Below are 25,548 nucleotides of genomic sequence, written 5' to 3' on the forward strand. Positions count from 1 at the left end.
TCAGCCTAAAGAGCAAAGCTGAGCCGAATACGAAAACGCGGATTGCGCGCTGAGCACTCGACAGCAGAGTGGACGTGTCTAGCAAACCGCTAGTGGTGGCAGTGAGAAGTGGTCTGAGGGGTCACAGCCTTGTTTTAGCGTGACCAAGACTGCTTCCCCTCTCGATCGGGTCAAACCCGCAGTCGGGAACCGTATACGCAGGCGTGCCGCGGACCGGTTCCTGACATGTCTAACTTTAAATTTCTGGGTAGGCTCCCCTACATATAGAAGAAAAACATATATAAAATATACAGCATATTTAATTGTGTGCATTTATTTTAGTTACATGGGTGTACAGTATTTGTAATGTTGCCTCAAGTTTTCATTGTGTTGTCAGAATGTGTGAGTTTATTTCCAAAGATTTTCTTTTTTCTATTTCCAACTTTTTATAGAAATGTAAACAAAGTGACAGTACAATATATTATTTGCCCAGACACCCTGATCAATATAGTGACAAGCTATTGATAATCATCTTTGCCAGAGAAGTACACAATCATAGATTTTCTGTTTTGTATTCTTTGCCCATTACAGGTTGGAAGGTGCTGTCTGTATCCTAGTGAAGCTGTGTTTTTAAAGAAAAGCCAAACTTTTGCTAAAAAAAACCCTGATATAACCTTTATCAGTGCTACATAATATATTTACAGTATTTCAATCTGCATCCAGGTATTGCATTAATTTAATGATAATTATTACAATATTTTTTCTTTTGAAAGGCCGGAGTTTTTAAGTTGTCTTTTCTTTCTCCAGTAGTGTAATATTAATCTTTAGTAATGTTAAATCTCCAGCTCAGCCATCCATTTTCTTATATATTTATGATAGGAAATTTGTATTAACCAGCCTGGCGGTATGGACGAGCTCAGCTCGTCCAGTACCGCCGGAGGCTGCCGCTCAGGCCCTGCTGGGCCGATTCTCATCAAATAAAAAGGAGCACACGCAGCCGGCACTTTGCCAGCCCCGTGTGCTACCTCATTGCCGCCGCGTGCAGCAGCGAAAGAGGGTCCCCCCAGCCGCCCGAGCCCAGCGCAGCCGGACCAAACAGTTCCGACCAGCGCTAAGGGCTGGATCGGAGGCGGCTGACGTCAGGACGTTGGCTGACGTCCATGACGTCACTCCGCTCGTCGCCATGGCGACGAGGAAATCAAAACAAGAAGGGCCGCTCATCGCGGAGGCGATCAGAAGTACGCATTAGGAGCGCCCTCTAGTGGGCTTTCATGCAGCCAACTTTCAGTTGGCTGCATGCAATAGTTTTTTTTTTATTAAAAAAAAAAAGGCCGGTCGCCAGCCTGGCGATCTTAATAGAACACCAGGCTGGTTAAGATAACAAGGCACATTTATTTTGTGCTTTGCACGTTTGTACCTTTTGCAATAGCTATATTAAACGTAGCCGCATGCAGTAGTTTTTATTGCCAGCGGAGAGGGAGTTTTTTTACCCAGGGGTGTTCTGTGTGGCTATTATTGTGGTGAAATCCCTCTCACAGTTTGATGTCAGGGCCATGGTCATGACAGTTTCCTGATTGGGATCCCTGTTGCATTGTGGGAAAGCAATATCACCCTCTGTGTATATGTGTGTGTGTGTGTGTGTGTGTGTGTGTGTGTGTGTGTGTGTGTGTGTGTGTGTGTGTGTGTGTGTGTGTGTGTGTGTGTGTGTGTGTGTGTGTGTGTGTGTGTGTGTGTGTGTGTGTGTGTGTGTGTGTGTAAGTATACTTTTAGCCTATCACATTGTTAGTGGGTGTTTTTATAGATAATGACAGTTGGTGCTACCTGTTTTTTTTTCTAGTCTGCCAGTAGTAAAGATGATGACAGGCTGATGGAGGATCACACAACATGAACAAATGACACAGTGAATTTCAATATTTTCTTCATATATCATCTATGTTTTTACTTCTCACTTTGCAATGTATTGATTTTTCCCCCTGCTACTATGTTTCAGTAATGCTCCTCTTTATGGCATTTCCAGAAATCCATCCCTGACATTGCTGTCAATGCACTGTTTGATGTCCCTGCATATCACGTACTGAGATCTGTTTTTAAAATCAGCTCATGCCCTCAAACTCACTTTAACACTAACTGTGCCTAGCATTATTGGGAAGTTTGCAATGCCCCCAATGGGTTCTCACATTAGGAGGGGAAGCCTCTGGATCCTCTACGGGCTTCCCCATTCTCCTCCATCAGCTTGGTCCAGAGCTGAGACTCCCGGAGTGCAACCGCACTGCGCCTGCCCAGTAGCACGGACCCGATCAGGCTTGGCTTCTTTTGCCCCAGCCCAAGTGAATACTTGCCAGTGAGAATGCACAAGCTGTCGACAAGCGATTTTTCAAGGGTCCCAGCACTGGAACGGGCCAGTGACGGAGAACGGGGGAAACCCTCTCAGGATGCAGAAGCTTTCTCCCCCCAAAGTGAGTACCCCATATATAGGATCAGCATCTGACTGTCGCTCCACAGTCACTCTATGTTCCTCCACTACCTAGCCTGCAGTTATTTTTCCACTGTCCCTGGTGAAATTACTGATCTGTTCAAGGTCCAGCATATGAAATGAGTTGTGAAAAAGAATAGCTCTAATATCCTATATAGTAATCACCCTGTCCCTGCATCCTCCTGTGTCCATCCAGGAATGCAAGCGCGGCCATGTGCGAGGTGGTGGGCGCGCATGGCACGTGGCTGTGTACGGTGTGCACCAGTTGCCTAGCACCTGTTATTAAATGGGTGGGCTTTTTGACTAGTTTTATAAATAACACACAACCAGAAATCTTCTTGAACAGATTGGAAAAACCTTACAGTTGTTTTTACGACTTTTAAGAATATGCTCCACAGTTTCTGCAGAAAGAAATAAAGTGGAACGTATAATGCGTAATACACAAGATAAACTATGGCAGTCATCAGTCACAGGCATTGGGGATTTCAATTTACAGCACATTCGTACAAGGTGAAACTACTCAGCCCATTCACAGCAGCACTGACAGAACCTGGAGTGGAGATGAGAGAGTGGATTGCTGGGATGGACTATATGATCTGTGAAATTACACCCTCCTAGCATTGTCAGCACTTTCTAAGAGTACTTCATTTTTACACAGTGATAAAGCTGCCTGTTGTTTTCACCCAGTTCCTATTTAACCTGCATTACATGTAATACAAAATTCTTAGCTGTTTATAGTGTATTTAACTCTTTCCAATTTGTCCTCATTGAATGGTGGCATTTCTCATGCTTATGTTATGTCTCATTGAGATTCACTTCCTGGCATTGATAAGCACAGTTTTCATTTCTTTAATTTATAGCTTTCAGGAAATGCAGCTGGTACAATCTTTGGATTAGAATAAATCTCAGCATATCGGAGGAATAAATAAGTGGACAGTGCCAGACATTTTCTACTTCTGCTATTCTGAAAGTGTTTACAGGGAAGTGCAAATGTGAGGCGAAATGAAGAGAGGAGGGAGGGAGAGCAACAGGAAGAGAGAAATGAAGGGCGAGGAGGGATGAGAGGAAAAGAGAAGATTTCACATGGCTACAGGAAGAAGGGCTGAGAGAGGGTGATAGGAGATGAGGATGGAATAGAGAGAGTGAGAGAGAGTGAGATGGACCAGAGAAAGAAAATAAGGGTGTTGCTTGTTTCTTAAGCCTGGTACAAACATCTAAAGAACATGAGAGCTTACTTACACAATTCATTTAAATTATCCATCGGATGGCCCTCATACTACATTAAAGTGGTAAAATTGGCCAATGAAAATTGGATGTGTATACACAGCTTTACCTTTTCTCATACAGAGACTGTGCTTTACACACGTTTCCCTCATTTGCTTACAAGTATAGGAATTTGTTATCTAAGGTGAACTGGAGAATATTGGGGAACATAAGCTTGATCTGGATTTAGGGCCCGTTTCCACATAATTTGCAAAATATTGGCATTGAAACTGTAACCAATGCATGTCAATGGAGTAATTTCCATTGAATGTGAATTTGCCATTGCGGTACAATGAGGAACAAATATGGATTGCATGCTGCATAGTTCTACACCACACATCTGTTTCCCCAACAACCATTGATTGATTGATGTGGAATCGGATTTCCACATTACAAATACGGGGAGAATGCAGAAATACGCATAAAGAAAAACTGATGTGGAAGCCAACATGCTAGAGGAAATAGACCCTTAAAGGTATTAAAAGTTATGGCTGTGAGTGCATGCATGTGATGGCAGTAGCCCAAACATTACACCCAAAGCACAGTAAACACATTTGACTCATGAAAAAGGAATTTTGTCCGCCAGTTTGCTTTTACTGTCAATATTCACTTAATAACCTGATTGCTATTAGAATTTCCCTTGCAAAATTTAGGATTTAGCTGGGTTTTGAATAAGCCCACAAGCAACAAGAATAAATTAGTCACAAGCAAACAGTTTTCTCTTAGCAAGACTATAATACTTTAAAAGTGTAATTTTTATGCTTTGGTAAAGTAAACTTGTGTTTACCTCAGCCACCTAATGATATGGTAGAGCAAAAACTATTTTTGTTCATATTTTTTAATTTATATTTTCAAGGGATTCTCTATTTTCTATCTGAACTTTTTTTTTTTTTGTAGAGCCGCAGATTGTTTTTTCAGTTAATGAACTGCAAGATTATGTCATCTCTTCAGCATTCATTGCAACCTGTCACTTCATGTTTGCCAATTGTTAACTCCCTAAGTGATATTTTATTCTTATTGACTGGAATTTTTATATCAAAAAGCAAAGATTTTTTATTTTCTATCAGCGTTTTGTTTTCCCCTTGAATAGAGCACAGTGTAGTTAAACATCAGTGTATATTAAAACTGAGAGCATTCAAGCATTAACCTATGGCAGAAGGATTCTTAACCCGCGAGGCATGAGTGAAAATCAATGGCCTCAATTACTAAAGACCATGTACTGCGCAGAGCTCTGGTATCTTTAATCTATGGCTCAGAACAATGAGATTTGTTGAGTATGTTATGGATAAATAGGAGGATTTAACAAGCCTATTTGGCCTGTGTAATTTAAAAAAAGGCCTTCTATCCTTTATTTTTATCAATCCAGGATTAACATACTTTTAGACCATTTATGCTGATGTTGATATATAGCAAGCATCTGAAAGGAAAGTAATGGTGCTGTCTGTAGCAATGCCTGTTATTTCTTATCTCGCTGAAGGGAAAAGGCCAGTAGACCGCTGCTCTCTCCTGCAGCTGGATCCCAACCGCCAGGCAATCTCTAGAGCAAGACGAGGCTCTGGATGTTGAGGCCTTGCCCCTTCCATATGACCTTTCCCAAAGGTGAGAGATAACACATAGTTGACCTGCGAAGTGGCCCTACGTGGGGAACTTGGCTACAGAAGAGTTTTGCAACTGAATATGAGGTCCATAACATTTCTTTTTACTTTTGCACTTGTATCATAAAGGTGTTCAATGGGGTATAATATACGCTGAACTGCCATCTTTTTGTGTAGGCCTTTTTTCTGCTCTGATCTATTGATTCATGGACTCCATAAGATCTCTGAAGGTGTCCTGTGGTATCTTGCACCAGGGCATTAGAAGCCGATACTTTTAGTCCTGTAAGCTATGGGGAGGGGCGTCTGTAGTTCGGTTTTCTAGAACAGCCCGCCAGATGCGTGATCAGATTGAGAGCTGTAACATTTTTATTTCAAAGAAACCTTACATATCAGATCAGGCCATTTCCTTCCATCTTTCTGTAGTCTAGTTCTGACACACACCAAACACACAATTGGAGAACCTCACTCCCAAACAGTTCTCTGCTGCTTTATAAAGCCTGCAGGCTGCTTATAAGCCAATGAAAAGTGCACACATAATACACCTAGCTTGCAGTGATAATCAAGCAAAAGCTGAGCAAGTCAGCCAATTAGTAGGAGAGGGCTTCAGTTGCATATAGACAATGGCTATATGACCAGCAGGGGGCACCAGCGTGCAGGATATTCCCTCTCATCTGCCCCCCTCCTAACTAAACTGCATGGGATACTACAATAATTAAAAACAATGGTGCATGAGCCAGCCTGGGGCCCCGGGAACTCTCACTGCCCGGGGCCCCAGAACCAGCATCTAACACCATATGTGAGCGCAGCCAAAACCTTGGAGCTGCCACATCCAAGGCCTGTCTCCTACTGCTCTAAAACTTACCAAACACACAATTGGAGAACCTCACTCCCAAACAGTTCTCTGCTGCTTTATAAAGCCTGCAGGCTGCTTATAAGCCAATGAAAAGTGCACACATAATACACCTAGCTTGCAGTGATAATCAAGCAAAAGCTGAGCAAGTCAGCCAATTAGTAGGAGAGGGCTTCAGTTGCATATAGACAATGGCTATATGACCAGCAGGGGGCACCAGCGTGCAGGATATTCCCTCTCATCTGCCCCCCTCCTAACTAAACTGCATGGGATACTACAATAATTAAAAACAATGGTGCATGAGCCAGCCTGGGGCCCCAGGAACTCTCACTGCCCGGGGCCCCAGAACCAGCATCTAACACCATATGTGAGCGCAGCCAAAACCTTGGAGCTGCCACATCCAAGGCCTGTCTCCTACTGCTCTAAAACTTACCAAACACACAATTGGAGAACCTCACTCCCAAACAGTTCTCTGCTGCTTTATAAAGCCTGCAGGCTGCTTATAAGCCAATGAAAAGTGCACACATAATACACCTAGCTTGCAGTGATAATCAAGCAAAAGCTGAGCAAGTCAGCCAATTAGTAGGAGAGGGCTTCAGTTGCATATAGACAATGGCTATATGACCAGCAGGGGGCACCAGCGTGCAGGATATTCCCTCTCATCTGCCCCCCTCCTAACTAAACTGCATGGGATACTACTATAATTAAAAACAATGGTGCATGAGCCAGCCTGGGGCCCCGGGAACTCTCACTGCCAGGGGCCCCAGAACCAGCATCTAACACCATATGTGAGCGCAGCCAAAACCTTGGAGCTGCCACATCCAAGGCCTGTCTCCTACTGCTCTAAAACTTACCAAACACACAATTGGAGAACCTCACTCCCAAACAGTTCTCTGCTGCTTTATAAAGCCCGCAGGCTGCTTATAAGCCAATGAAAAGTGCACACATAATACACCTAGCTTGCAGTGATAATCAAGCAAAAGCTGAGCAAGTCAGCCAATTAGTAGGAGAGGGCTTCAGTTGCATATAGACAATGGCTATATGACCAGCAGGGGGCACCAGCGTGCAGGATATTCCCTCTCATCTGCCCCCCTCCTAACTAAACTGCATGGGATACTACATTAAAAACAATGGTGCATGAGCCAGCCTGGGGCCCCGGGAACTCTCACTGCCCGGGGCCCCAGAACCAGCATCTAACACCATATGTGAGCGCAGCCAAAACTTTGGAGCTGCCACATCCAAGGCCTGTCTCCTACTGCTCTAAAACTTACCAAACACACAATTGGAGAACCTCACTCCCAAACAGTTCTCTGCTGCTTTATAAAGCCTGCAGGCTGCTTATAAGCCAATGAAAAGTGCACACATAATACACCTAGCTTGCAGTGATAATCAAGCAAAAGCTGAGCAAGTCAGCCAATTAGTAGGAGAGGGCTTCAGTTGCATATAGACAATGGCTATATGACCAGCAGGGGGCACCAGCGTGCAGGATATTCCCTCTCATCTGCCCCCCTCCTAACTAAACTGCATGGGATACTACAATAATTAAAAACAATGGTGCATGAGCCAGCCTGGGGCCCCGGGAACTCTCACTGCCCGGGGCCCCAGAACCAGCATCTAACACCATATGTGAGCGCAGCCAAAACCTTGGAGCTGCCACATCCAAGGCCTGTCTCCTACTGCTCTAAAACTTACCAAACACACAATTGGCTTCAGTTGCATATAGACAGGCTGGCTCATGCACCATTGTAGTATCCCATGCAGTTTAGTTAGGAGGGGGGCAGATGAGAGGGAATATCCTGCACGCTGGTGCCCCCTGCTGGTCATATAGCCATTGTCTATATGCAACTGAAGCCCTCTCCTACTAATTGGCTGACTTGCTCAGCTTTTGCTTGATTATCACTGCAAGCTAGGTGTGTTATGTGTGCACTTTTCATTGGCTTATAAGCAGCCTGCAGGCTTTATAAAGCAGCAGAGAACTGTTTGGGAGTGAGGTTCTCCAATTGTGTGTTTGGTAAGTTTTAGAGCAGTAGGAGACAGGCCTTGGATGTGGCAGCTCCAAGGTTTTGGCTGCGCTCACATATGGTGTTAGATGCTGGTTCTGGGGCCCCGGGCAGTGAGAGTTCCCGGGGCCCCAGGCTGGCTCATGCACCATTGTTTTTAATTATTGTAGTATCCCATGCAGTTTAGTTAGGAGGGGGGCAGATGAGAGGGAATATCCTGCACGCTGGTGCCCCCTGCTGGTCATATAGCCATTGTCTATATGCAACTGAAGCCCTCTCCTACTAATTGGCTGACTTGCTCAGCTTTTGCTTGATTATCACTGCAAGCTAGGTGTATTATGTGTGCACTTTTCATTGGCTTATAAGCAGCCTGCAGGCTTTATAAAGCAGCAGAGAACTGTTTGGGAGTGAGGTTCTCCAATTGTGTGTTTGGTAAGTTTTAGAGCAGTAGGAGACAGGCTTTGGATGTGGCAGCTCCAAGGTTTTGGCTGCGCTCACATATGGTGTTAGATGCTGGTTCTGGGGCCCCGGGCAGTGAGAGTTCCCGGGGCCCCAGGCTGGCTCATGCACCATTGTTTTTAAATAGTTCTGACACACATCCACACACTATTATGGTTGCTTTTGTTTGTCAACATGAGTACTGACTGGTCTGCAACTAGTAGTCTCCAATGTGCTAAGTTCTCTGATACCTTTCCCTTATGCTCAGCATTGTTTGTTGGAAATTTGTGTCGTACAATAATAGTTATTTTGCAGACTTGCTCCCCATGCTTATTGAGCACTGGTCAGAAATTAACCTGCTGCTGCTTTGCTGGTTGACCTTCCTTGTACCACTTTTGTCGGGTACTAACTACTAAATGATGGAGATGCTCCACAGGCTCTGCCATTTTGGAGACACTCTCACCTACTCACCACACTTTAGCCCTTTACAAAGTCACTCAGACCTGTATTTTGTTCCGGCTTGCAACATTTTTTGTCTTATTCTTTTCACTTGTAGTTTTAATTGTGGCTGATCGGTGTGAAGTATAAATTCTGCTGGAAAGAACTCTGCATTTGCTAGTATTGTGTCACTATACTGCTGACGTTCAGCAACTAGTCATGGAGCAGCACATAACTCCACTGTTAGAGATGAAATGGAGTATAATTTGGTAGATTCCTCACTGGAAATCCTCTCAGTGAATCTCTCATGATGTGATATAGGCTTAACACAGACACATTCCCTATGGTTCATTTGCTAGTGTAGAAGCCTATGTATAGCTAAATCGTCACGTGAAATATGGTGAAATATGTTTGTATATGAAATGTTTGACCTACATGCATAAGGGTTCCACACCAGGCGTTTAGCTGATAAACTTCGTGCTTTTTTGCATCCTTTGCAAAGGTATGCTTTACAGAACCAAAAACATGTTTTGTATGGAATGCCCTTTGTCAAATGTCTACCTATATTACCATTAACACCACATTAAATGCACATTGCACACTGTGTGCAACAGGGCAGGTTCAAACCTAATTAGTAATCATCATTTTAATTGATTGCTGGCACATACTGTATGATGAGGGTTGTGCCTACACTGCCCTCTTGTGTCTTAAATACAATCAGTCAATTTTTACAGAAAACATTTAACAAAGAACTGTAGTGAAAATAAAATACTAAATTAAATTGCTTATTTTTTACAATGTCCACTTAGCAATTATTCAGTCAGTGTTTGCACATTGTACTCTTTACTCTCCCTGATTTACATTGGGAAATTTATCACAGGTGGGGGCATCTTCAGTCCTACCAGGTGATCTCTGCAGAATGTTCATTTACTGAGAGTTCTGTGCATAGAGAGAGATACTGCTTGCTTGGCAGTTGAAAACCAACGTAATTTCCCACAATGCAACAAGATTTACAGACAGGAAACTGTCAGTATACTTAATACTATATACTAGTAGGAACATGAGAACAAATACTTACCTGCTGCGGTCTGTTTCATTCTGATCTGCCCTGTGAGCTTGTAATCGCCCCTGTAAAAACCACCAACTGAGCTCTCAGTCGGCTTCTATCATATATATATATATATATATATATATATATATATATATATATATATATATATATATATATATATATATATATCAGGAAGCTCTATAGCAGTGAGAGCAGTCTGCTCAAGCCTGCCCCCCTCTCTGCCTGTGTACTCCCTATGTGTGCACAGAACGGCATCACAGAGAGCAGTGCCTGTGATGGGAGAAACAACTTGGGAAACTTAGGTTTATTTATTTATCCAGATAATTAATGTCTGTGCTTGAGTTACATACACACTTTTCATGGAGAACTTTACACGCAGTGACACTGACCTGGAAGAAGATAGTGGCCATCTTGGATTTTAGACAGGATATAAATGAAAAATTAAGAATGAAATGAGCACAGGAAAGCAACAAAAATTACAAGAATAGCCTGTATTTAACATACACTTCCGAGGGGGGGGGGGGGGGGGTATGTTTATTTTAAAGGTACCTGTTCATCTCAGGTTTCCTTTAATGAGAACCCGAGGTGAGTTCTAACAATTCTAACAGCACATAGAGGCTGGGTCTGCATATACTGCCCAGCCTCTGTTGCTATTCCAATCCCCCCTGTAACGATCGGTGGGCGCAGAGAGTATCTGATTACCGGTGATCTGCAGTATCACCCAAAATACAGATATATACCAGATTATAAGTGAACTGCAGTCTCACCGATAATCCGATATACAAACTAACCTCTGATCACCCGAGTAGAGTGTAGTGTTTGGTGTAACTGTAACACTAAGAGGACAAGGCCTCAATGCAGTAAGGAGTACTGCACAGATTCCTTCCGCAGACCTGAGCTCTCCAAGACGGGAGGAGTCAGACTGACAGTAGGAAGGGATATCTGAAAGTGACCCTCAGGAGGAAGGATCGCTAACAGAGCGAGGAACCGCCTCTAACGGTAAGGTCGGTTCTCGAGGTCGGACAAGCCAGGTCGTACACACACGGACAGATAAAGTACAGGATCAGGAGGCAAAGGCAGAGTCAAAGTACAGGCAGGGTTCAGCAACGGGGTATCAGAAATATCGGGGTACAAAATCAGGAGGCAGAAGCAGAGTCAAGGAACGAGCCGGGGTTCGGCAACAGAGTATCAGAAATATCGAGGTACAAGATCAGAGTTCAGGAGGATAGTCAAGGCAGGCAGGAAGTCATAACAGATAATCACAATCAAACTAGTACTTTAGCTATCAACAGAATCTATCTTAGTGTAGGATTACAGCTCCAGCTGGTCCCGGCACACTAACGGATCTGACTACGGATCTGGGTGCTCCCACATATGTGATCGCACGCCAGACAAAGAGCAAGTGAACAACCAGCAGTATATATACTCTAGGACCTTTCCAGGACCTCCCTAATTGCTGGTCCAATGAGAGCAGTGGAATTTGTCAGCTGACCCAGCTGGTCAGCCGACACCCTTCTAACTGCTATTTAAACTCTGCCTCTGTGCTCGCGCGCGTGTAAGTCTGAATCTTGGTGGACTATCAGTCCCAGCCACACCAGTACTGTTTTGCAATGTATCTAATGCGGGGGTCGCCTCTGATGTGGATTCCGCCGATACCAATGCGGATTCCGCCGCACTGCCCATGCGGCATGCGGCGTTTTTTCCGCGTTGTGACGCCATGCTGGACGCGGAAACAGCCGCCTCACCTCGAGAGACGGCGGCTTTTCCGCGTTTCCTTACAGTACCCCCCCCCCCCCCCGAGGAGTGGACTCCGGACAACTCCCACCAGGTTTCTCGGGGTGTAAGGCATGAAACTCCCTTTTTAATTCGTCTGCATGCATGCGCGTCCCCGGTACCCATTGCCTCTCCTCAATGCCGTACCCTTTCCAGTGCACGAGGTATTGTACCGAGTTTTGTACAGAGCGTGAATCTAGAATCTTCTCCACCTCATATTCGTGTTGGGCATCTACCAAGACAGGAGGAGGAGGAGTGGGACCCACCTGGACTGCTGGCTTAAGAAGGGACACGTGGAAAGACCTCACCCCCCGCATGCTAGAGGGAAGATCAATGGTGTAAGTAACATCATTGACTTTCCTGACAACCGGGAATGGACCCACAAACCTGGGACCAAGCTTATTCGAAGGTTGTCTTAGGGTCAAGTGACGTGTGGACACCCAGACCAAGTCTCCTGGTCGGAACTTCCACTCCAGCGACCGTCTTTTGTCAGCTTGACCCTTCTGACTCAAAAAGGCCTTCTCCAGGTTACTTCTAACCATCCCCCAAAGGTCCTTCAATGACTTTTGCCAGGCCTCCAGGGCTGGGAAAGGAGTGGAGGCTATAGGTAATGAGGAAAATTTGGGTGATCTCCCCGTCACCACCTGAAAGGGAGAGAATCCGGAGGACGAGTTTTTTAAATTATTCTGGGCAAATTCTGCGAAGGGCAGAAATCTGACCCAATCGTCCTGCGCCTCTGCCACATAACACCTTAAAAATTACTCTAAAGACTGATTTATTCTCTCAGTCTGGCCGTTGGTCTGTGGGTGATAGCCCGATGAAAAAGACAGCTTTATGCCCATGAGGTGGCAAAAAGCTTTCCAAAACCGTGAGACGAATTGGACTCCCCTGTCTGAAACTATGTCTTCGGGAATGCCATGTAAACGGAAGACATGAGTGATAAACAACTCGGCCAATTCCTGAGCCGAGGGGAGTCCTTTCAAAGGCACAAAGTGGGCCATCTTACTAAAGCGGTCGACTATCACCCAAATGACCGCCATACCTTCAGACCTGGGAAGCTCGCCCACAAAATCCATGGACAGGTGGGTCCACGGCTCATTCGGGGTGGGCAAAGGCTGCAACGTACCGACAGGTGCCAGCCGGAACGGTTTACTCTTGGCACATATCAAACACTCTTTTACGTATTCCTTACAATCCGCTGCCAAGGAAGGCCACCAGGCGCATCTGGCTATCAGATCCTGTGTTCTGGATGCCCCAGGATGCCCTGCGTTCTTATGTGCATGAAACATCTCAAGAACCTGCAGGCGAAAAGGCAGAGGAACGAACAGGACCCCTGCGGGCTTCCCTTCCGGAATGTCTTGCTGAAAGGGAGCCAATGTCTCCCTCCAATCCTCCCAAGTTTCAGTGGCTGCCAGTATTAATTTCTGGGGAATAATGGTCTCTGGAATGGAGGGCTGTGCTGTCTCTGACTCAAAACATCTGGATAGAGCATCCGCCTTAACATTCTTGCTCCCTGGGGTGTACGTAATAATGAAACTAAACCTGGAGAAGAACAACGACCATCGAGCCTGGCGAGGGCTCAACCTCTTAGCCCCCTTGATGTACTCTAGGTTTTTGTGATCGGTGTAAACCGTGATGGTATGCTCAGCTCCCTCTAACCAGTGTCGCCATTCCTCGAAAGCCAATTTGATGGCCAAGAGCTCCCTGTTGCCAATATCGTAATTCCTCTCTGCAGGGGAGAACCTGCGAGAGAAATACGCACACGGGTGCATTTTACCCTGCAAGCCTGACCGGTGTGACAGCACAGCCCCCACCCCAACCTCCGAGGCATCCACCTCCACAATGAACGGGAAAGAGGCATCCACATGTCTGAGGATGGGTGCTGAACAGAATAGGCCCTTCAGGGTGGCAAAAGCATGTAAAGCCTCAGGAGACCAGTGAGTGGTATCTGCCCCCTTCTTAGTGAGGCAGGTAAGGGGAGCAATGACAGTGGAGTACCCCTTTATAAACCGTCTATAGTAGTTGGCGAAGCCAAGAAAGCGCTGAAGGGATTTCAACCCAACCGGCTGTGGCCACTCCAGAACAGCGGAGACCTTGGCAGGATCCATAGACAGGCCTGTGGTGGAAATTATGTACCCCAAGAACGCAACAGATGTTACTTCGAAGATGCACTTCTCAAGCTTTGCGTATAACGAGTTCTGCCTTAACTGATTTAACACAAACCTCACATGGTTTCTATGTTCAGTGAGGTTGTTGGAGAAGATAAGAATATCATCAAGATAAACTAGTACAAATTTCCCCAACACCTCCCGGAATACCTCGTTAATGAGTTCCTGAAAAACGGCCGGAGCATTACATAACCCGAAGGGCATCACCAGGTACTCATACTGCCCGTCTGGTGTATTAAAGGCCGTCTTCCACTCATCGCCCCTTCTTATACGTATCAGATTGTACGCGCCCCGCAAATCTAGCTTAGAAAAAATCTTAGCGTCAGTAACCTGAGTGAACAAATCATCTATCAGTGGCAACGGATAGCGATTCTTTATAGTAATCTTGTTGAGACCGCGATAATCGATGCAGGGTCGCAGGCCTCCGTCTTTCTTTTTGACAAAAAAGAACCCTGCTCCAGCAGGTGACCGGGACGGGCGAATGAAACCCTTGGCCAAATTTTCACGGATGTACTCCTGCATGGCCAATTTTTCGGGCCCTGATAGATTGTACAAGTGACCCGGGGGGGGGAACACAACCTGAACGGAGATCAATGGGACAATCGAAAGGACGATGTGGGGGCAATTTATCAGCTGCCTTGGGACAGAACACATCGGAAAATTCAGAATACTGATCTGGTACCCCTTCCACCTGAAATCTGGTTTGCCCCAAGGTCAACTTCCCCAAACACCGCTGAAAACAACGAGGTGACCAAGTGGTTAACTGACCCGTGGCCCAGTCTATTTGAGGTGAATGAAGTTGCAACCACGGCATGCCTAGGATAATAGTTGAGGTAGACATGTGCAGTACAAAAAACGATAATTGTTCCCCATGCAGTACCCCTATGGTGACCTTCACCTCCGGGGTCTGCGACAGAGCACGATTCCGTTGTAGAGGGGAATCGTCTACTGCCGTGACCTGAATGGGGGGTGTCACAGGAGTGAGCGGAATACCCAACTCCTGAGCAAACTTAAAGTTCATAAAATTGGCCGCTGAGCCTGAGTCAATGAAAGCCTCAGTGGCCACAGATTTCTTCTCCCATGTAACTGTACAAGGGAGAAGCAATTTCTTTTCTTTAAGGGGTGCAAGTGGCGTGCCTAGGGTGTCACCCCCCACTACTCCTAGGCAAATTCGTTTCCCGACTTGTTCGGGCAGTTGATCCATCATTCTCCGCCTTCGCTCCACCTGGGTCAATTTCGAACAACCAATCTGCATTGGTTCGGGTGGAGGCAAGGCCGGAGGAGATGAGACAGATGGAGATGGCGTTACTAAGGGTGCAGCGGAGGGTGCCACATATGATGTTACCCTGGCACGGTGACTGCCCCGAATCTGCCTCTGATGGCGTAATCGACGGTCGACTCGAATGGCCGATGTGATGGCCTCATCGACTGTCCTGGGCTCGGGCAAGGTTAGCATTAAATCGGAGACCTCCTCCGACAACCCAGACAAGAAGTAATCCATGAGGGCAAAATTATCAAATCTGGCCGTGACTGACCATCTGCGAAATTCTGCCGCGTAATCCTCGACTGAACCCCTGTCTTGCCGCAAAAGTTTGAGCTTCCGCTCAGAGGTTGCCGCAAGGTCAGGGTCGTCGTAAATTACGGCCATGGCCTTAAAGAATTCCTCTACCGAGGTCAGAGCAGTATCGGTAGGAGGCAGGTTGTATGCCCATGACTGGGAGTCACCAGTCAGCAAAGTTTTAATAAAGGTGACCCGTTGGGTCTCAGTCCCCGAGGATCGGGGTCTCAACTCGAAGTACGATAACACTCTACTCTGAAAATTCCGGAAGTCAGACTTGTGGCCGGAAAATTTATCTGGTACGGGCATACGTATGTCAGCACTAGGAGGGGATCGCACTGAATCAACTGACGTCTGGAGGGTTCGCACAGAGCCTGATAGGACATCAATCATAGTCTTGTGGCTACCCAGCACTTGGTTGATGTTTTCCACCGAAGTGGCAAGTGCGCCCAGACGGTCAGTGTGTGCGTCCATTTGCATTTTTTGGGTCTGGCGTTCTGTAACGATCGGTGGGCGCAGAGAGTATCTGATTACCGGTGATCTGCAGTATCACCGAAAATACAGATATATACCAGATTATAAGTGAACTGCAGTCTCACCGATAATCCGATATACAAACTAACCTCTGATCACCCGAGTAGAGTGTAGTGTTTGGTGTAACTGTAACACTAAGAGGACAAGGCCTCAATGCAGTAAGGAGTACTGCACAGATTCCTTCCGCAGACCTGAGCTCTCCAAGACGGGAGGAGTCAGACTGACAGTAGGAAGGGATATCTGAAAGTGACCCTCAGGAGGAAGGATCGCTAACAGAGCGAGGAACCGCCTCTAACGGTAAGGTCGGTTCTCGAGGTCGGACAAGCCAGGTCGTACACACACGGACAGATAAAGTACAGGATCAGGAGGCAAAGGCAGAGTCAAAGTACAGGCAGGGTTCAGCAACGGGGTATCAAAAATATCGGGGTACAAAATCAGGAGGCAGAAGCAGAGTCAAGGAACGAGCCGGGGTTCGGCAACAGAGTATCAGAAATATCGAGGTACAAGATCAGAGTTCAGGAGGATAGTCAAGGCAGGCAGGAAGTCATAACAGATAATCACAATCAAACTAGTACTTTAGCTATCAACAGAATTTATCTTAGTGTAGGATTACAGCTCCAGCTGGTCCCGGCACACTAACGGATCTGACTACGGATCTGGGTGCTCCCACATATGTGATCGCACGCCAGACAAAGAGCAAGTGAACAACCAGCAGTATATATACTCTAGGACCTTTCCAGGACCTCCCTAATTGCTGGTCCAATGAGAGCAGTGGAATTTGTCAGCTGACCCAGCTGGTCAGCCGACACCCTTCTAACTGCTATTTAAACTCTGCCTCTGTGCTCGCGCGCGTGTAAGTCTGAATCTTGGTGGACTATCAGTCCCAGCCACACCAGTACTGTTTTGCAATGTATCTAATGCGGGGGTCGCCTCTGATGTGGATTCCGCCGATACCAATGCGGATTCCGCCGCACTGCCCATGCGGCATGCGGCGTTTTTTCCGCGTTGTGACGCCATGCTGGACGCGGAAACAGCCGCCTCACCTCGAGAGACGGCGGCTTTTCCGCGTTTCCTTACACCCCCTAAGTTCCCCCTTCGCTCTGCTATGCCCCATAAATAGTCAGCCGAGCTGTCGACACACAGCGTGTCACAGCCGGTTGTTTATCTCTGTAAGTGTCAGTCTCACTGCTCCCTCACCTCCATAGCTCTGGTCCCTGCCTGCATCCCTTTCCTCCCCGCTAATTGGAAGCTATGGAGGAGGCGGGGGAACAGCAGAGACTCACACAGAAGTAAACAGCCGACACAGCTCGGCTGATGATTTATGGGGCATAGCAGAGCGAAGGGGTACCTTAGGGGGGATTGGGATAGCAACAGAGGCTGGGCAGCATATGCAGACCCAGCCTCTGTGTGCTGTTAGCATTGTTAGAACTCACGTCGGGTTCTCTTTAAGTTTCAGCCATACTTTCTAAAAACAGAATACACGTTTAGACTGCAATAAGACTTAAAGGCATAATAACAGGACAGACAAAAACTGTGCTCGCATGAAATCAGGATAGCTGACACGACAAGCCTCAGATTCAAAAGACTCATAACAGCACAGCCCTTGGCAGACCATGTAATCTAAAGCTGCTTGTAGTTTAATATTACAGTATTGTGTAATTGACCAGGTAATTTAGCAAAAGATTTGTATTACATAAATCTTTATGCTGATAGCCTGTATAGGCCATAATGCCATGCCCTATAGCCTTTACATGTATTGGAATGACTTGTAGTTGCACCCTTGCCCATCAAAGTACCAAATAGAAATATAAAACTCTTTTTAAATAGCTAAGTACAAATCTGTCTATTGTGTCAAAAATATACTAAAAACACCCACGTTATTAATATATTACTTAAATAAAACAAATGCCTTGCTGTGAAACAATACCAATGTGCTACAATAGATCTACATATCCAGGGAACAAAGGAAGTTAATTAAGAACATTACATTGTGCTGATAAATCCATTGTATTCTGGCTGCCAACGGCCTCATCCTGTTTCAGCGCTGCTTATCGTAATGTGTATCATCATGTTTATCTGCTTAATTGTTTGTGGTTGCAGAAGATGCTCGGCATAAAGGAGTTTTGAAAAATATAAATAATTAGAAAACAATATTTGTATTGAAAATTACAGCCAAAATGTACACTCTGCTCCAATATATTTGCCACACTGGTATTATAAAAAAAAAGACTCATGTTTAAGGAAAAATGCCTAAAATAGTTAATAATGTCCTTTCCTAGCCATGTCTCCAATATCTCCTAATTGGGAAGGCGACTATGACATAAGCAGATAAGACTGTTAACAAATAAAACAGGGCACAGGATTTTATGCCTTGTACGCATAATCTTCCGTCAAATTGCCGGTCGAACCGATTATTTTTGTCAGGTCCGATCTGATTTCGGATTGTTTTTCTGATAGATTTTGTATAGAAGTGATCGGAATCAGAAAAACGATCGGAAATCAGACTTGTCAGAAATAATCGGGTTGACCGTCAATCTGATGGAAAATTGCACCATGTGTACCAGGCATTAAAGGGAACCTAAAGCAAGAGTTTTATGGAGGCAACCATATTTATTTCCTATTAAACAATACCAGTTTCCTGGCAGTCCTGCTAATCTCTTTGGCTGCAGTAGTATCTGACTCACACACCTGAAACAAGCATGTGGCTAATCGTGTCAGATTTTTGTCAGAAACATCTGATTTGCGTGCTTGTTCATAGTCTATGGCTAAAAATATTAGAGGCAAAGGATCAGCAAGGCAGCCAGGCAACTGGTATTGTTTAAAAGGAAATAAATATGGCATCCTCTGTGTACATCTCATGTCTTTAAGCTATGTACTCACTCTACATGAAACTCAGCCAAGGCGCCAAAAACGACTGCATTTGCCGAGCATCTAGCGTGTGTCCAACAGCCCCCAATTCCCCCTGAGGTCTCAGCGAGCTGTAGATCTGCTATAACTAAAGAACAAATAAAGATCAGTTTGCTGTGGAACTGTATTCCATGGTTATTCCATTGTGTAAAATAGAGTATGTTTGAAGTGAGACTTTCCTGGCCAGAAGCCTTGACCTCAAATGCAGGGCTAGTCTAAGTTTCTCTGTGTTTCCAAAGTGTGTCTCACATTGCTCTAATGTTTGACATTAACATGCGTTTTCCCAATGTTACAGCTTCTATATTTGTATATTAAAATGTATGCAAATGCATTATGTTTTTTACACTGGAAACTAGTGATGGTCATGTCTAGGAGACCTACGAAAAAGCATGCAATTTGGTTGATCAGCTGAGAGATTTGCAAAGCTGTGGTTTGCTGTGATCATATCCTGCTTTAGCACATGATCTTGACTAGCAAATCAGACTTACATATCTATCACCTGACCAAACTGATCACATGCTTCTACATGAGCTCTCCTAGACATAAACATCACTACTGGAAACATAATCTACAGTGGAAACAAGTTATTTGAGAAACTATTATTTCTGGTTCTAAGAAATTTATGTTTAAACCAACTTTCTCATCCTTTTTTAGAACCTGTCTCAGTTGCCATGTGGGAGAGCTCTGTACACCTATGAGGGAAAGGAACCTGGAGATCTAAAATTCAACAAGGGTGACATCATTATTCTGAGGCAGAAGGTGGATGAGAACTGGTACCATGGAGAGTTGAATGGAAACCGTGGATTTTTTCCAGCCAGCTATATACAGTGCATCAAGCCACTTGCCCACCCCGCTCCACAGGGCAAAGCACTTTATGACTTTGAAATCAAGGATAAAGATCAAGACAAGGATTGCTTAACATTCACCAAGGTATAGAAATTATGTTGATATTAAGATGTTACGAAATTCTAATTTCTATATACATTCATACTTTTCATGTCTAACCACTTGACTAGTGACTAGGACATTTATTACTAAAATGGCCACTGCAGCTTTAAGGCCAAGCTGCAGGGCTGAACAACTCAGCACATGAGTGATTTCCCTCCCCCCCCCTTTTCTTCCCACTAACAGAGCCCTCTGTTGGTGGGGTCTGATCACCCCCCAGGTGTTTTTTTTTTTTTGTAAATATTTATTTTATACATTTTTTACTAAAATTTACTATCTTTTTTATTTATCTTATATCCCTCCCTCCCACTGCCAGCCAATCAGCATGATCAGCTGACATAGGCTTCAGCCTATGACAGCCGATCACTATTTTGCCTGCCAGGGGGACAGCCGTGTCACACGGCTGTCCCCAGTACAGCGCTGCTGCAGATGTACAGCGATGTACAAAGTAATTAGATGGATTTCGCCATCTAACAGTATCCCGAGCGGCGATTGCGAAGGCGGGGCGGAGCTCCGACCCCCAAACAGGATATGTGCGCACAGCCTTCGCGCGATCTCCTGCTAGCCCCATAGACAGTCGTTCACGCCAATCAGCGTGGAGTGGTCCTGGGGCTGCCTGCTCACACCAATTAGCGTGGAGCAGTTGCCAAGTAGTTAAAATTATATAACTTTATAAAAGTAAATACTGTATTTTTGTACTATATAGACTCACTTTTTCTCCCCCAAAAGTGGGGAAAAAAATCACTGCATCTTATAGTCCAAATGCAGGGAGTTCCTGAATTGTGAATGCCTGCCAATACGAACTTCTAACCAGCTGCAATGTCAGGGACTGTACTGTGCCTATGCAAAGGAGGACACGGGGGACACAAAGGGGCATAGAAGAGGACACAAGGGAGACACAAACGGGCGCAGAGGAGGACACAAGGAGGAGAGAGGCAGATGCATGGGGGACACAGGAGAACACAAAGGCGACACAAGGAGACACAAGAAGTACAAGGGGGCATAATCCACGAGATGCCCCTTCACCATGGATGCACCAGGTTTAGTATATATATATTTTTTTCTGTTTTTTGTCCTCTAAACCTAGGTGCATCTTATGGTCAGGAGCATCTTATAGTCCAAAAAATACGGTACCTTATGAGTTTTAACACATAAAGCAATGTAATCGGCACTAGACACTACTTGGTAGCCTATGGTGGAGTCCAGGTGGACAACTCACTGTGCCTCTGGACAGTAGACAGAAGAAAGGCAGGGTCTGGGCTCCAGTTTTGTTGCAAATATTCCACAATTTGTTTCATCCCAAGAAACAGATACATATACAGGGCTGGTCCGACAGCTGTTTCGCAAGCGACGCTTGCTTCCTCAGAGACTCTTATATAAGGAATCGTTGTAAGAAAAAAATGGTGAGCTGCTGAGAAGAACTGATGGTGAGGTAAGTATGTAATATTCATTTGCAAGTACATCATGTGTTTATTTTAAATAATCTTACTTGGTTCAGGCTCACGTTAAAGTTAAACACACTTTGAATAAGTATGATCTTTTTACAACCGACTGTATACGGAAAGTGTATAAGGCTAAGGCTAGAAGGAGACTACCAATTTGCACATAATACTAGCAAGACACTAAAGAAAACTTGAAAGAAGGCAGAAAAAAGGAACTAAAACGGCACTGTACATTGCGGAGCAATGGCAAGGTGAGATCAGACACTTTAGTGACAAAGCTCCTCTTGGTAGGTCAGTGTCACTACAATGAAAAAGCCACAAGTTTAATTGGGGAATGTTCCAAAAGCAGAGCTGCTGATCAAGTGGGATATAAAGCCATGTCAGAGAACAGAGCGAAATAAATAAAATATGAACTGATGATGAATGTGAGGAATATTATCCTGGAAAAAGCATCTTCAGCAATACACCATTCTGTTATGCAGCATTATGGGTAAATATGCAAACGTAATCTGAAAGGTTAAGAAATTAATAAGTAAATAGACTGACATTTTACTTCTCTTTCAAATAATAGCAACTTGTTATTGCTGCTGTTTACATAACTGTAATCCATGCCATGTGTGGGTATAAATGTAACAATTGATGATTGCACTGATCAAATAGTTCAACAAAATGATTAAATGAATACATTATGAACCTAGCAACAGATTACTTGGAAATGAAGTGATTGTTCACTAATCCTGAACAGCAATCCCATATTGTTATTTTGGTTTTAAAGAAGATCTGTGGTGAATTTACAGGACATTCAAATAAACATATTACTGTTTCCCCCATTATCCCCCCTCTTCATTTCTCCTATTTTCGCCGCTCCCCTCTGCCAATAAATAACTTAATTAATAAAATGTAATTTTTTCAACCTTTGGGCAAGATGGCTGCAATGTAAAGTGCTTCCAGGTCAGTCAGTACACAGTCTCCCTGTACTGCTGTGCAGGAGAGATGAGCTGAGCTGAAGCCACACGAGGCAGATTTCCCTCCCCCTGCTGTCTGAAGCTTGCAGAAATGTCAGGCATGACTCATCAGATGACGTGCAGCAGGGGGAGGGGGAGGAACAGCTTCTAGACTGTCTGCCTCTTCCTGCAGCACAATATTCGTCTAACTAGACGAATAATTAGAAAGGAGCAGGAGAGAGACAGCACAGCTGTTTCTACCTGAGACAGGGAAAAAAGATTAGTACGTATGAAATGAACTTATCTCTTCATTTAAATTGCATTTTGAAAAAGGGCCACAGAACCCCTTTAACCTCCCTAGCGTTGTGGATGAGCTAGGCTCATCCAGAGATGCCAGAGGCCACCGCTCAGGCCCTGCTGGTAGTGTTGGGCGAACAGTGTTTGCCACTGTTCGGGTTCTGCAGAACATCACCCTGTTCGGGTGATGTTCGAGTTCGGCCGAACACCTGATGGTGTTCGGCCAAACTGTTCGGCCATATGGCCGAACTAAGAGCGCATGGCCGAACGTTACCCGAACGTTCGGCTAGCGCTGTGATTGACCGAACGGGTCACGTGGTTCGGACCCGAACGCGCTCTGATTGGCCGAACGGGTCACGTGGTTCGGGTAAATAAATACCCGATCCACGTCATTTCTCCGCCATTTGTCTGTGAGTTTAGCTTTGGGTAGGCAGGCAGGGTAGTTCTCTCTCCAGCCAGGCTAGCCAGGGTCCCCCGGTCATTGTGTCACTGCTGGGAATAGTAGTACACCGCTCACCCACACTATATAGCATTGTGTTTACTGCCACTCTGTGTCTCTCTGCTGGAAACAGTAGTACACCGCTCACCCTGTATAGCATTGTGCTCTGTGTCACTGCTGGGAACAGTAGTACACCGCTCACGCACACTATATAGCATTGTGTTTACTGCCACTCTGTGTGTCTGCTGGGAACAGTAGTACACCGCTCACCCTGTATAGCATTGTGCTCTGTGTCGCTGCTGGGAATAGTAGTACACCGCTCACCCACACTATATAGCATTGTGTTTACTGCCACTCTGTGTCTCTGCTGGGAACAGTAGTACACCGCTCACCCACCACTGTATAGCATTGTGCTCTGTGTCGCTGCTGGGAACAGTAGTACACCGCTCACCCACACTATATAGCATTGTGTTTACTGCCACTCTGTGTCTCTGCTGGGAACAGTAGTACACCGCTCACCCACCACTGTATAGCATTGTGCTCTGTGTCGCTGCTGGGAACAGTAGTATACCACTCACCCACCACTGTATACCATTGTGCTCTGTGTCGCTGCTGGGCAGGGACGGATCTAGACCAAGTTGCCCCAAGTTGCGCCTGGGGCAAGGTCAGGTTTTGGCGCCTAAACTGCCATTCCCCATCCAAATTTTGCCGCTTTTTTAAGAATTCAACAAACTGCGCCTGGGGCAAGAGACCCGCTTGCTCCCCCCTAGATCCGTCCCTGCTGCTGGGAACAGTAGAACACCGCTCAGCCACCACTGTATAGCATTGTGTTTACTGCCACTCTGTGTCTCTGCTGGGAACAGTAGTACACCGCTCACCCACCACTGTATAGCATTGTGCTCTGTGTCACTGCTGGGAACAGTAGTACACCGCTCAGCCACCACTGTATAGCATTGTGTTTACTGCCACTCTGTGTCTCTGCTGGGAACAGTAGTACACCGCTCACCCACCACTGTATAGCATTGTGCTCTGTGTCGCTGCTGGGAACAGTAGTACACCACTCACCCACCACTGTATACCATTGTGCTCTGTGTCGCTGCTGGGAACAGTAGTACACCGCTCAGCCACACTATATAGCATTGTGTTTACTGCCACTCTGTGTCTCTGCTGGGAACAGTAGTACACCGCTCACCCACCACTGTATAGCATTGTGCTCTGTATCGCTGCTGGGAACAGTAGTACACCACTCACCCACCACTGTATACCATTGTGCTCTGTGTCGCTGCTGGGAACAGTAGTACACCGCTCAGCCACCACTGTATAGCATTGTGTTTACTGCCACTCTGTGTCTCTGCTGGAAACAGTAGTACACCGCTCACCCACCACTGTATAGCATTGTGCTCTGTGTCGCTGCTGGGAACAGTAGTACACCGCTCAGCCACCACTGTATAGCATTGTGTTTACTGCCACTCTGTGTCTCTGCTGGGAACAGTAGTACACAGCTCACCCACCACTGTATAGCATTGTGCTCTGTGTCGCTGCTGGGAACAGTAGTACACCGCTCACCCACCCACCACTGTATAGCATTGTGCTCTGTGTCGCTGCTGGGAACAGTAGTACACCACTCACCCACCACTGTATACCATTGTGCTCTGTGTCGCTGCTGGGAACAGTAGTACACCGCTCAGCCACACTATATTGCATTGTGTTTACTGCCACTCTGTGTCTCTGCTGGAAACAGTAGTACACCGCTCACCCACCACTGTATAGCATTGTGCTCTGTATCACTGCTGGGAACAGTAGTACACCGCTCAGCCACCACTGTATAGCATTGTGTTTACTGCCACTCTGTGCCTCTGCTGGGAACAGTAGTACACCGCTCACCCACCACTGTATAGCATTGTGCTCTGTGTCGCTGCTGGGAATAGTAGTACACCGCTCACCCACCACTGTATAGCATTGTGCTCTGTGTCGCTGCTGGGAACAGTAGTACACCACTCACCCACCACTGTATACCATTGTGCTCTGTGTCGCTGCTGGGAACAGTAGTACACCGCTCAGCCACCACTGTATAGCATTGTGTTTACTGCCACTCTGTGTCTCTGCTGGGAACAGTAGTACACCGCTCACCCACCACTGTATAGCATTGTGCTCTGTGTGTCGCTGCTGGGAACAGTAGTACACCGCTCAGCCACCACTGTATAGCATTGTGTTTACTGCCACTCTGTGTCTCTGCTGGGAACAGTAGTACACTGCTTACCCACCACTGTATAGCATTGTGCTCTGTGTCGCTGCTGGGAACAGTAGTACACCACTCACCCACCACTGTATACCATTGTGCTCTGTGTTGCTGCTGGGAACAGTAGTACACCGCTCAGCCACACTATATAGCATTGTGTTTACTGCCACACTGTGTCTCTGCTGGGAACAGTA

The 25,548-nt window shown here is 45.7% G+C and overlaps 1 protein-coding gene across 2 annotated transcripts in view; it reads left to right on the top strand.

Annotated features, from left to right (window-relative positions):
• SH3RF3 (SH3 domain containing ring finger 3) overlaps positions 1-25,548 on the top strand; it is a 565,916-nt gene that overhangs the window by 295,518 nt on the left and 244,850 nt on the right. For both annotated transcript variants that reach the window (XM_068268306.1, XM_068268307.1), the window contains exon 2: positions 19,703-19,978. In XM_068268306.1, coding sequence (XP_068124407.1) covers positions 19,703-19,978 — 276 coding nt within the window. The remainder of the gene's footprint in view (positions 1-19,702; positions 19,979-25,548) is intronic.

Source organism: Hyperolius riggenbachi, chromosome 2, assembly GCF_040937935.1.
Source record: "Hyperolius riggenbachi isolate aHypRig1 chromosome 2, aHypRig1.pri, whole genome shotgun sequence".
Taxonomy (NCBI): Eukaryota; Metazoa; Chordata; class Amphibia; order Anura; family Hyperoliidae; genus Hyperolius; species Hyperolius riggenbachi.